Source organism: Anopheles arabiensis, chromosome 3 (assembly GCF_016920715.1).
Source record: "Anopheles arabiensis isolate DONGOLA chromosome 3, AaraD3, whole genome shotgun sequence".
Taxonomy (NCBI): Eukaryota; Metazoa; Arthropoda; class Insecta; order Diptera; family Culicidae; genus Anopheles; species Anopheles arabiensis.
In genome coordinates, this window is record NC_053518.1 from 92578026 (window position 1) to 92591045 (window position 13020).

General features: G+C 48.1%; 1 protein-coding gene across 10 annotated transcripts in view; it reads left to right on the plus strand.

The window, feature by feature from the left end:
* Positions 1 to 13020, plus strand: part of LOC120903008 (ecdysone receptor) — a 188624-nt gene that overhangs the window by 131721 nt on the left and 43883 nt on the right. For 4 of the 10 annotated variants that reach the window (XM_040312176.1, XM_040312178.1, XM_040312177.1 and 1 more), the window contains one exon: positions 678 to 2171. The exons of the other annotated variants lie outside the window; for them this stretch is intronic. In XM_040312176.1, the coding sequence (XP_040168110.1) occupies positions 1655 to 2171 (517 nt within the window). In that variant the 5' untranslated portion in view covers positions 678 to 1654. The remainder of the gene's footprint in view (positions 1 to 677; positions 2172 to 13020) is intronic. 10 annotated transcript variants of the gene reach the window in all.

Genomic DNA, 13020 nt, shown 5'->3' on the forward strand with positions numbered 1-13020 from the left:
GAAAGCGGAGGGAACAAAAATATCCTGTCGCTTTTGTATCAGAAAAGTGAAGGGAAATTCCAGCACACACACACACACTCACCTATGCAGCACCTGAGGTTGCGTTTGCCAGTGACGTCCGAAATGTGTTCAAGCTCCGTGCGGCCCCGGTGTCCACTTGTACAGGTTGTTCTTATTCAACCGGGCATTCGTTCCAGGCAAATTATAGAATACCTGGTCGCTCTTAGCGCAAACCGTCGTCCCAAGACCGGTTCCCTGCTCGGAAGGTTCTTGGTTGATTGAGACGACTAACTCCGGGCATTGACGGGACGGGAGCGAGACAAAAAGGGCACAAAGCCTAAGTGACATTCTTGGACGTGGCCAGGCTTTTACAATGTTGCCCAGCCCCGGCAACCTACTAAGCAGGAGAAGGGCATGCATGGTAGTAAGACACGGTTGTCAGGGATGATTTGAAACTTGGTTGATTTCTATCGGTAGTCTCTAAAAAGTCCAAAGATCTTAATGTCAATTCTTAACATACCGACGAAGGTTTCAGAAACACATCAGGCAGTTACGGGGTTTGGGTGCAAGGCAACGGTATCCCAGGGTCATTGAACGCACTGCTTTAACTAACCATTCCTTAAAATATTCTTTTTCTCCGGTGGCCGCATTGGCAATGTGCATTTTAAAACCAACAGAGATTAACAAAAACAAACTTCCAGTGCTATAAAGTTCAAACGGGAAGAAACCCAAAACGCGCAACGAACGATCCTGTATGCGGTTGTGAATATCGGGAGTGCGTGTCCCGTTCCGTGCAACATCAGCGTGTCCGGAAGGGACAGCATGAAACAGTTCGGGAAGTGCAGTTATTATTCAGCATCATCAGCAGCAGCAGTAGTTGTACAGCCAACCAATCAGAATCATACGGTACAGCTGCCTCCAGGAGGTCCGGAACGCCAGCACGGTGCAATCTGTGACGCCGTCCGTTTCGTGCGGTGATCCAACGCTTCCCAGAGCAGCCCCCAGAGAACATGGCCATCGCCTGCTGTGTCGACCGAAGTTAAGTGATTCGTGGCAAACGTGCGTGTATGTGTGTGTAAATTATTTTCCTACTGCGTAGTAGGCTCTGGGATCTATTTCAGCAGTAGTGGAGCCAAACGAGTGAAGAGTCTATTAAACAAAGTGAAAATACATCTCTGGAATAAAAAGGTTTGGAAGAGTGTGAAATATAATCAGAAGTAGTGATATCCAAGGAGATTCTTGTAATATAAAGTGAAGTGTCGGGAGAGAGCATTCTGAAGACAAGTGTACAAGTGAAGACAACGACCTGGTTCGACTGTTTGGCCTTTGCATTGCAGCGGGAGGGTTTCTGGGCGGCATCTTTGCTAGAAGAAGCGTAGAACACCTTCTCGCTACTCAACCTCAACGTCTCGACCTCAATATACAGCGTTAACCAACGGTACAAACAATAAACCTCTCCTCCCCCCGTTATTGGAGTACCTCCTGAATACCGGCTCCAGAAGAATTTCGAAATCCTGCAGGATACGGGATCGAATCGAAAAACAAGGAACGCCGCGATTCTTGCAAAACGTGTAACCTCAGTGTAGATAAGAAGAGAGCCTAAGAAGGATTCTAAAGGGGTAAGCAACTCTCACCAACAAAACAGGCCCGCAAGATGATGAAAAGAAGGTGGTCCAACAATGGCGGCTTCACCGCCCTGCGCATGCTGGACGAGAGCAGCTCGGAAGTGACGTCCTCGTCGGCCGCGCTCGTCATGTCCCCAAACATGACGATGTCACCGACGTCGCTCGGCTCGCCAGAGTACAACGATCTGGAGCTGTGGGGCGCCTACGACGAGAATGCGTACAACGGCCACAGCGTCCTGTCGAACGGGAACAACAATCTCGGCGGCGGTGGCTGTGGAGCGGTCGCCGCCAACCAGCTGCTCATGAACGGCATCATGAACGGTGGCAACAATCTGAACGGCATGATGAACGGCATTGGCCTCGGGCCCGGCTCGGTCGGCCCGAACGGCGCCAACCAGGCCAGCACCAACCAGATACATCAGTTCGTGGGCAATCTGATCAACGGTATGAACCACTCGCAGACGATCATCCCGCCACTGCCCTCGATCATACAGAACACGATCATGAACACGCCGCGCAGCGAGTCGGTGAACTCGATTTCGTCAGGTAAGTTGTCGGCCACCGTGAATCATTGTTGGGATTTTTTGGGGAACAATTTTGCATCCTTGAATGAGAGATTCATCATCGGAAACCGGGTCCTTTAGGCATCTCTCAGACGCAGGTACGAAGATCTTGAAGTGATCCGTACATCCGTTTGCGTGCGCTGGGGAATTCCACCGGCACCGCTGTTGTACCTTCTCGACGATTCTTACTTTCATTGACCTAGATTCGCTCGGGGAGGTGGTTGTGTGTGCGAGCCAAAGGTTTTTATGTTGTTACGACGAACGATTGTCGTCACATCATGTGTAGGCAGAGGCAGCACGTCATTCGTGTCCATCCAAATGGAGCTATGATGAAGCATCTCGGTGTCGGTGTGCAACGGGGGCAACCTTCCTCGCCGGATCTTTCCGATAAAACAACAGCTGGTGGCAGCGTCATGTCATGTTGTAATAGATGGTCATATTTTAATGCGTTTATGAGAATGTTTGAGGTATAGAGATGTTCGTGCTCTAAGGAGCTCTAGATGTGACATCTCTTGAAGTCCTTTGCGGAAATCAATTAGACGCCATCGAATCTCGTGCTTTCGGTAGCATCGGCTAACATCGGTGTCAACTTTTATTGCTTCCAATAAATTACGCTTTGGGCCTCACTATCTCTTTCACTGCATCTCCTCTCTGTTTGGCACACTTCAAGACACTCTGAAGTGTGTACAGTGACATTTCAACTTCGTCAGTAAGGTGCTCTTTCCTCGTGAGGTACATCTTCTGAAGTCAATATGCTTGCTTGTTGGCTGCAAGTTTGTGAGTCTTTCCATAAATACATCTTCCCTGGTTTCCTTCGAAGTTAGTCGTACTCTCGACGGCGTTTGGAGGTGGGCAATAAATTGATCGTAAATTATGTTCCCAACAGTGTGGACCAGGCGACACAGTAGTAGCCGGTTCGCTAGTTGACGAATCTGCTCTTGACCTCAATTTGGAACCGTGCAAAGAACATCATCTCAGTGACTCGCTTCGTTTTTTTTTTATTTTTGGGACGTTTGGTCATATGTTGCCTAGCATCAAAAACATACCCATTCCAACTGGTATGCGGTCCAGAGTTTTTGTGTGTTGGTGTTTTGATACGACACTCTAATGGAGAGGGAGTTGTGTTTGTATTCTAATCTGTCCACCCTGGTCGGCCCAGTTCACTCACACGCATTGCGTAGCCACGGTGGTGTGGATGTCATGCGCCGCCAGTGTGTGAAACCTACACTTGCGCGAGATTATCAACGCCTGTTTTCTAGGTCAGCCGTCATAGCAAAGTCAGAGTCAATTCGCACTTAAACATAGACGGGCGAGTTTTGTGTTATTCACAATCTGTGCATGTAGAAGTGTGTGTGTGTGTGTGTGTGTGTGTGTCGCCCCTTCCTAGGCAACCCGATTACACATGATGTGTGTTCCCTTTCCCTGCTCCCACTCACGCAAATGATTATCAAAACACAGAAACCATACAGTTGCCGCCTCTGCTATCGAAGTTCGGAGTGTGGCGGGCGCTCCATGCTTCATTGAGACATATTTTTCAGGGTCAGGCAACGTCAGGCAGAGATTTCTTTTTCGCTCAGTGGTGTGGTGTGATGTAAAACAGAAAACGTGTGAGCGTCACTGCACTTTGACAATGAACAACCCTTGTTTTCCCCCCTGGGGGCTATGCACTCGGCAGAGAAGCGAATTTCGGAATCGATTCCTTAGCTGTTAATGCCTGCAGGAAGTTGTGGTGGCGTGGTAATTGATTCAGGGTTTCAGCATCGAGGTTGAAGCTAGTAGTTATTCTTCGAGAAGATTCTAAGAAATTGTCCTTCACACTATCATCGCTCCCCGGTGTGTCCCAAACTGCTACTGCTCTGTCTCTCTCGCGCGCTCGGACAGTGAAGCTTAGCGATGCGCCTCAGTTGCTGTGATTGAAGCAGGGCGGCCTTTCAAGGTTCATTAGTAGTGTTGCCTTCGCTGTCGTGGTGTGTTTGGGAAGGCCGATTAAGTAAACGTACCCCGATAACGTGCGGTGGAATGTTTCGTTTTTTTCGTCTTCTAAGTGTATTCCCTACTTAAGGTCAATCGCCACTGGCCAGAAGAGGTTTGTTTTGGGGTGCTTTTCTCTCTCTCTCTCTCTCTGTTTCGTGCCTTCTTCTATTCACTTAGCTTTTCGAGGCCAGTGGGAGTGGGTTTGTTTGTTTTCTAAGTACGTGAAATAAAACCTGCCACCAAACTGCCGGAAGCTGCGAATCCTTATGAGATGTTTTATTAGCGCCATTGCTATGCTAACCGTTCGCCCATCAGCTCGCCAGGAAGGTTGTTATTTATGTGAGGCCCCAATTTCACCCAACCCGCGAGTGGGAGTAGGAGGTGTCAGGCGCAATGATACCACGACGTTTAAATTCCCTCCACCACCGCCAGCCCCTGGCCGTTCGTCGAACTTATCAATCAATGTGATAAAGCGTCATTGCATCTCCAACGGTGGCGGTGCGGCTTCCTGGGGCGCCATAATCCCACACCGGATCTAGCTGGGTCGCCCGCTGCGTGTCGCCCTATTGTCATTACTCTATTGTGTGCTGCACACACACACACACACACAGGACCGACCCTGTGGTAGGGCGCATCTGAAATGAGGTTAGCTTTGAGCGAATTTGATTAAATGATTACCCTCATTCGGTTGCATGTTGGTGCTTTTTTTGTGTGCTGTTGGTATATTCAAGTCTTTGCGGTGGGAAAGGACTCCCGACGGTGCCGATATTGCCGTTTGGGTGCATTTATAGGTCAAGGAAGAGGGGATGTAAGACGCAACACCGTAATCTACGGGCATTATGCAGAAGGACTAGATAGTGAAAGTGATGTTCGACTTTTGGTCGCTTTTATTTTCAACATTTAAAGCTTCATAAATTGTAACAAAACAATGACACTTTATTTCCTCCCACTGGCCGTGAGTAATTTTTATTTACTTCCTTTTGCCAAACGTCACCAACATTCCATTGGGCGCCGGTAAATGTGTGTTTCTTTTTGCCGCTGGTAATCCATTATCAGGTGGCCTGTCTTGCTGTATATATGTGTGCGTTCGCCTAGTTCACGCTACCCATTTCCCGTAGTTGTTGGTTGTTGCTATAATCAACGCACACACACAGGCACGGTAGTAACAACAGGTTTGTTTTTGTTCGCATTTTTCAAGGGCATCGGCATAAAACGCGCGCGGCGTGGCGCTGTAACAAATTGCCAATGGGTGAGAGTGCCATACCACTGCACCCACCACAACCCACCAGCGCCAGCCAGCAACGGATCGAACCGCGCTTCCGAGGTGTCGCTATGGGCACACTGATAAAGAAAAAAACCATCACAAAAACACACTTTGTTACAGTCTAACACTTGGGACTTTATTAGAGCGGAACTCCAAACCATCGCCAAGAGTCGCTTGATATAAAAACATAAACTGTTCATTGACACAAACTAATCAAAGCCCCTCAAAAAACAGAGCTCCACAAGAAAGGAGGGAAATTGCATCGGTTTTTGTACGCTTGTTTACGCGCAAACCCTCCCCCTCCCACCCATCATCCATTTTGCACCCCCTTCTTTGCCGTTTTGTGTGTCAAGGTTTTTGTCAGCGCGAAGGTCCTGCCCGGCCGCCCTTAATTTACTGCCCCGTGTACTGACACCACGGCTCCTCTGTTTTCGGGGGCCTCCACCCACCCGGGGAATGGGCTTGTTAAAAATTCCGCTCATCAAATACCGGTGCTGCTGGTGGTGCGTTTGATGCCGGCAAATTGCACACGATTGCATCATTTGGCGTGTGGCCAAATTTGCGCGCTGTTGAGTTTTTTTGCTGTTGTTGTTGTGTGCCTCTCTATCTCTGTTTGCTTCTCTACATCTATCTCAGCAAGGGTGACGCATCGTGGTAAAATAAAAACTAATACACATGCAATGAGGGTAGAGGCGGGCAGAGCAGCCGAAACAAATCGGGCAGGTATATTTGGTCATCTTGGCAGCGAGCAGACGAGCAGCAGGGTGATAAAGTTCAATGCCCAAGCCGCGTGCTCAAGTTGGTGTGGGTTTGTTATTTTTTTGGTCATGATCTTCTCTAGTGCATCGTCGGTAGTTTCTTGACCTTTACTAGAAGGTGTGGTGCATGTGCTTGAAAAAGTAGACCATGCTAATTGGTTTCTGAAATGTGACTACGATTCTCCGGTTCGAAGGACCAAAACAATCCGGTTCGAAGGACCAAAAGCAGTTGTTCGTTGCAAATTAAATGCTACTAACACGATCGCCTGTTCTACTCTTACTATGAGCCATTTTGAAGCCATTTGTAATTCCGGTTCGAAGGACTAAAACTTTGGCTCGATTTCTGTGAAATTCTCTGCACCTTAAGCAATCGGGAAAGATTATTTGTTATTCCATTTTTAAAACTTGACTTAAACCCCGAAGCTCTTCAGCCTAACTGCGCATTTAAAAATGAAAGTCGACGGGCATCTCTTGAAACTGCCACACACACACACACACACACGCACACATCTCGCTCCCGGAGGGATGCAAATCGCTGATTCCCTATACCGCACCGCGCACCACAACTGGGGATGGGGGGAGAAAAAAGGTTCGTCGAACTTTGCTCGCCACCGCACCGCGGCACATGTGCGCCTCAGAGTTTGCGTTGTTGTTTTATCTATTCGCCGCAGTTTCTACAACCATCCAACCCCCTCCCGCTCCGCACGTCACTAAACGCCATCCCACGCGCGCGCATTCCACCCCAAAGTGCACGTCGTCTTCTAATGCAGCCGCGTGCGATAAAAACACACACACAGTGTCCGAAGAAGTGCAACAAAATATCATTCCGCTTCCCCGTTCTTTTCAAGGGGGGGGGGGGTAAAATGTTTTAAAAATACCCACCACCAACTCACACACACAAATACAGAGAACAAATCGTCGGGAGTGTGTGCTGGGCCAAAATGGAACTGCAGCAACAGCAGCAGTGATGCAACAAGGAAGGGGTGGTGGGTTGCTTTTTTTTGCGACGTTTTTTTAATCCTTACCACAGACCACACTTGTCGCTTGTACGGGCGAGGGGCGGAAGGCGGAACTGATAGAAAGAGGGGGAGAAGGGGGGAGAGCAGACGGCGAGACCCGTTTCTGTTTTTGGGGTCAAGTTCGGTGTGTGTACTGGTCGCGTCGTAGTGTGGGGTTCGTGTGGGGGTGATCATAATTCGCACAAAACGCTATGTAGAGGACCCTGCGTTACTACTACTACTACTAATGGCCTGCTGTGTGTGTGTGTGTGTCTGTGTGTGCTCCTTCTACTCACTATCTCAAATTGCCAACCCTCATGGGTATGGAGCAAAGAGCGAACGAGAGAGAGAGAGATAGACTGCGGGAGCGGGATCGAGACGTGTTCGGAAAGGAACGAAATAAAACAGCATTTTTACGATGATAAACATTTGCTCGACCGATTCCGTGGGGTCTCCGGAACGGAGAGAGACACCCGGCCTGTGAGGGTGATGATGCATGGGGGGAGGGGGGAGGGAGTCACGGCTTTCGGGTGCGCCAGATAGAATCCCGCGCGCGTGAAGCGAGTGGAACGGCGTGCGTGCGCGGCACAGGGAGGACACCGGGTCCGTGTTTGGCCTTGAAACAATTTTGCCACACCGTGCACCCACTCTCCACACCCTCCCCCCTATCGCTGCATCATATCGCACACCCCCTCGGGGGCGCCCCTTCACGACTCACGGTCAACCGTGCGAGAGGAGTGTTGGCCTAGTGTGTGCGATTATCATCATCGTGTGCCGAATGTCGAATATTTCGGTTGTTGTTTTTTTCCCCCTTCTGTTGTTCAATGCCGGGGTTTGTTGTGTTATGTTTTTGGGGGTGAATTTCCCATCCACGCACACACACAAATACACAGACAGCGAGAGAGAGATGCGTCAACGTGCGATAGAGACTCCAATCGAGTGGTGTTGGTTTTATTTTTAAGCCATCGTGTGATGCTTTTTTTCCTTGTTCGATGGATTCTTCTCGCCCCTCTCGTTGCCTTTGGACTCGCCGAGCAGCCGCAATGTTTCATCTGGGCCAGCCGACTCGATGGGCGGACATTACGGGGAGGAGGGCGCCAGTAACACTGTTGCACAAGGAGGAGAGGGATGTGTAAAAATGGCGGCACAGTTGTCTTATCGGCTTCGGTTTTTGGGGCCGCCAGGCGATTGGTTTTGTGTGGCCCCCACGCACGGTTATCAATCGGCTCAGCAACAATGAATGTACTGTTTTCGGTCTTTGTTTTTGTGTGGTTTTTGTCGGTAAGTGTGTGAGTTTGCAAATACTGAGGTGCGTCAGGACTTCAAGACTAGGTCACCTCATTTTTGTACTCGAGAGCAGGAGAAAGAGAGTTTTTTGTGCTGTGTGTGATAACCATTACAGGGCTGTTTCAAGGGAACAGTGTTGTTGGGCGTTAGAAGAAGAGGGTAAAGGAGGATCCCTGTGGAGATGACCTCTTTTTATTTATCTGTCGAGGCAAGATGCGCCAGTGTGAGTGTTTGTTTGCTGTTTTCTGAGCGATTCAATTATAAAATGTAATTAAGAGAGCGCTAATGAGCTGAAGAACAGGAAAGCATGATGAATGATGTGATGAAAATGGGCTCCAAACAATCCTCTTGCAGTTGCAACTGTCATAGAAATAGTACACAATGCTTTACAACACTCAGAATTGGGCCAAACGTGAATCTCGATTTCACAACATATCAACGCCGGACGCGCCGCACACCAACACGCATTAATTAACCCTAAAGATCGAATAATCGGATGCCCCACCGGCCTGCTTGATTGATTTAATATCCCGTGGTAAAAATAGGTCAAGCCCTTTTTAAAAAGCAGCTCAGACACTCACACGTACGCCAGAATCTGTTACAAATATAGCAGAATCACTACACAACCGTGGTCTATACAGGCCGCGCGGTGTGTAGCGTTACGCATGCGTAACCCGCGAACGCTCGTCGAGAAAAGAGTGGAAGCAAACGCGGTTGCACCGAGGGGGAAAAAGAAATGTATGCTTCAACGTGAACCACCGCATAATCCGTCCTACATAAGACAACGCATTTCCAACGAGCATCAACCGGCGCGCTTCTATGGTCAGGGATCTCGCGGGAGCATCCATCGGGCCTGGCTGGGCGGTTGCGCTCGTTATGCAGCCTGAGAATGCGCCACTGCACACACCACGCGGACGCACATACGGACGTGTGTGCTAATGGGGATGAAGAAATCAGTTTTTGGGGTGGGTTTGGTTTCGGTTTCGTTCTAGAAACCCGCTACCAACTAGCTCACTCGCGTCCGTGCCGTACTGTACCGATGTGTGCTGAGTGAGAAAGAGAAGAAGAGACTGAGATGAGGGCAGAGGAGAGCTGTGGTTTCTATTTTTGTGCTGTTTACTAACCGCCGGATGCGGTGTATGGAACGCTGACGGAAACTGAACTCACGTTGCTTCCAACCGACAATCGAGAACCGAAGCTTCCTACCTCGCTGTCGGTTATGGGGTGAGCAAGAGAGATAGATAGAAAGAGCGGACCGTCTACTAACGAAGAAGTGTATGGGCAAAGGTATATTTATTATTTAAAAATTCTCTGTAATTATAATTACCTCGATCAATTACAGTAAGACACAAATCAAGAGCCAAAAAAAAAACTACCTTAGATTTAGTTTCTTGCGACTCAAAATGTCCGGCATGTTTTGGTCCTTCGAACCGGATCCGCTGACACGCGGGAACTCGCCCTGTTCCGCATCGTAACGTGTCAGTCATCATACGAGGTGCTGCGCGGTGGTTTGGGACCATTTTTCTTACTTTTCATCATCCTTTCTTCTCCACCCGGCCTGCTCGGAAATATTACACTCCGTTTGCGAGACGCGTTTGCGGTTAGTGGAGATGATTGAAGCACTAGAGTGCAAGGACGTGCCCCACATTGAACGCCATGGCATCGAGTGATCGACACACCAGTTAAAACGACGTGGCGACGGCATTTGTGGTCATATGTCTAGCGTGCATTCGAGAGTTCATTAAACCAAAAATATCAATGTGCAGCGCGCTACTGACGATCATTTGACGGTTGCCAGAGCGGCTGCTTGTGCTGCGCTGTTGACGATCTTGTGTGATGTGACAACTAGTTTCTAGGAGATGCAAAAAAGCGACCAGAAACCCAATAGAGGTGACAAATGTATCAAATAGACGATAAAAAGCTGGCTTGGGCAGAAGCTGGAAAGAATCGTTTGCCTATTTGTGGCTAGATTTCATCATCTAACTGTTTACACCTTTTCGGGTGCAAAAACTTACCTGTCATGCGCATATTACGAGGAAAACAAACTGAACCATATAAAAACAATGCCTAAACATAATTTTACCTCAATGGACATTTTCATCGCATGCGGTGCTACCCGATGCTAGATTGATGGATGAAGCTCTCGATCTACAGGATTGTTACCACCACCCTCCACAGCAAGACGATAAAGTTACATTCCTTTATTGACTTTCGCCATCGTTTCACGGAGAAAAGAAAATAGCTCTCCACACAGCAGCGCAAGTGTGTGTATTGCTTGTTATTGATCTTTTGCTTGTCCTTTTGCTAAGTGTTTTTCACGTCCCTCCGATTGTTGCTAGATGCGATCTATCCACATTTACTGTAGCGATTCGATTTGAACGAAGCGAATCGGGTAGAAATTACGTCATGCGTGCGTGTGCGATACTAAAGCCCAACCGGAAGGAAGCGGATATTGTGTGGGTTTTTTGTGTGCGCGGATAATTTGTAGTGTGGTTCTTGTGACAACAACTGCACATAAAAGCGCTGCTATGCGTGGCCTAAGCATTAGCAACGGTGGGCACTGAAATAAGTTACCAAAAACACCCACCATCAGCGCCGGCGAAGAAATTTATGGCAAGCGACCTTGCTAGTCATTATAATGTGCTGCACTGCTGCCACCATTATTAGGGGGACACGGAGGGATTTTCTGTGCCCAGCGTCTCAGCCCAGGTACTTGCCAGAAGTCATTAATCATCCCGCAAACGAATGACACACTCACGCGCACCTCTAATCGGTGGCTCTTTCGGGTGGGGGGAGAAGACTGGCTGATTCTTCAGAGGACGACAACGCCACTAGAGATTCGATGTTCACGAATTTCAAGTTTTTCATCAGTTCATTTAGACATTGTCCAAAAGGAGGAGAATATGTGTCGGATTAGCCTCTCTCTCTGTGAACTCCATTAGCGGGGTTGCGTAATGGGCAAAAAAAGAGTCGCCTTGGAACAGAGCAAAGATGCGTGTTTTGGGATCGATTTCTCCGTACCCTCCAAACATATGTGGCGGATGTTGTCGGTTTTTTTTTCTTTTCGCTCCTAGGCGATTTATATTATATTTTGGCCAGTTGAGGTGTTGAGGTGGTTCTCATTGGAGTACAATTTGGCTTTTTTCTTCTACAGTCCATTTCTTGTCCGTGGAGGAAACAGATGTTTTCGCTGTTGTATTCCCCCGCGCTGTCAACGTCAACCAGTGGACAGTAAATTAGATAACCTTGGCAATGGGCATCCATTTGCTGACGTGCATTGCGTCCGTCGGTGGAAAGCAAAGCAGACCGAAGCAAGCCAGATTCTTATTTGTAAAAGTAATTAAAGCTTATGTTTAATTATAGCGAGAAATGTCACTTAGATATAAAAATGATCTAGCCTGCTCTAAACTCGCAAGCATGTTTGCGTGCTGGTGCGATGAGTGAAATTCAACGTTGTTGCGGTCCAAAGGTGGAATAGACCGTCCCGGTTCCATACGACTGTTGTCAACCGTGGTTAATGAAGAGAGAGATGCGTGTGTCCCATGCAACGTCGCTATTTCAGGCCCTGCGGGTTGTCTGTTTTGCCCGACCGACTTTGTCACATGTCCATCAACACGTCCTCTATCGCTGTACTTGCTTTCCGTATGCTAAAAAGAACGCTAGGAGATCGTTCAAACACGTTCGCAGTCAGTTCTTCCATTGGCGAATTGGCTCAAAGTACGCATCGAAATTACAGTTGCTACACAATTTCTCTGGTCCCAAAATCGATTACAAGTCCGAAAATTGTTTTGCAAGTGTGTAACTTTTAGCGAGTGTGGGCATGAGCGAAGTCATGTTCAAAAAGCTAGTCTGTTGTCCTTCCCTGTGCCACCTTTTGCGTGGAAATTCAGGTCGAATGCGTTATGTGTCAAGATGTCTAGCTCTTCTGCTTTCGCGGCTACGAGTGTCCGGCTCGACTCGACTGTTTGACGGCTGTGGGCGAAAGGTGACACACAATGTGGTTGAAGTCGCCCTGCAGTGCGTGCAATTGACAGCATCCGAGTGTGAAGATGTACAGCTGTTCCGTTGTAAGCGGAGATGTTTACTAATTGTACTAAAATGTTGTTGTTTTTTTAACTATCCCTTAGATTGTTTTAATCAAAAACTTAGCTAATCATTTCAATCCTTTCTTTTTCGTTACAGGTAAGCATCGAGATCACAAGAGCATTGAAGAACATCTCCAGGAGATTAAATCCACAGAAATCTTAAGTATTCTTTAAAGATATTTTGAGCAACAACTTCATTTAATTCTAAGCATAAAAACTAGCTGGAAGTTAAAAAGTCAGTTGTCATTCGATGACACTTATCTAAAGACTTTGTTTTCCTATTCGTTCCACATTGAAAGCGGCTCGTCTAAGTGACGTCTATTTGTTGAGCGCCATTACCGCCACCGGGAGGAGGTAGCTAGCGCGCGCCGGTCCTACGGTTGACAATTTCGTATCAAGTTACACGTTCGGCGAACCTATCCATCACAAACGTGGACGATCACTTAAGACCTGCTTTTCATCCCTT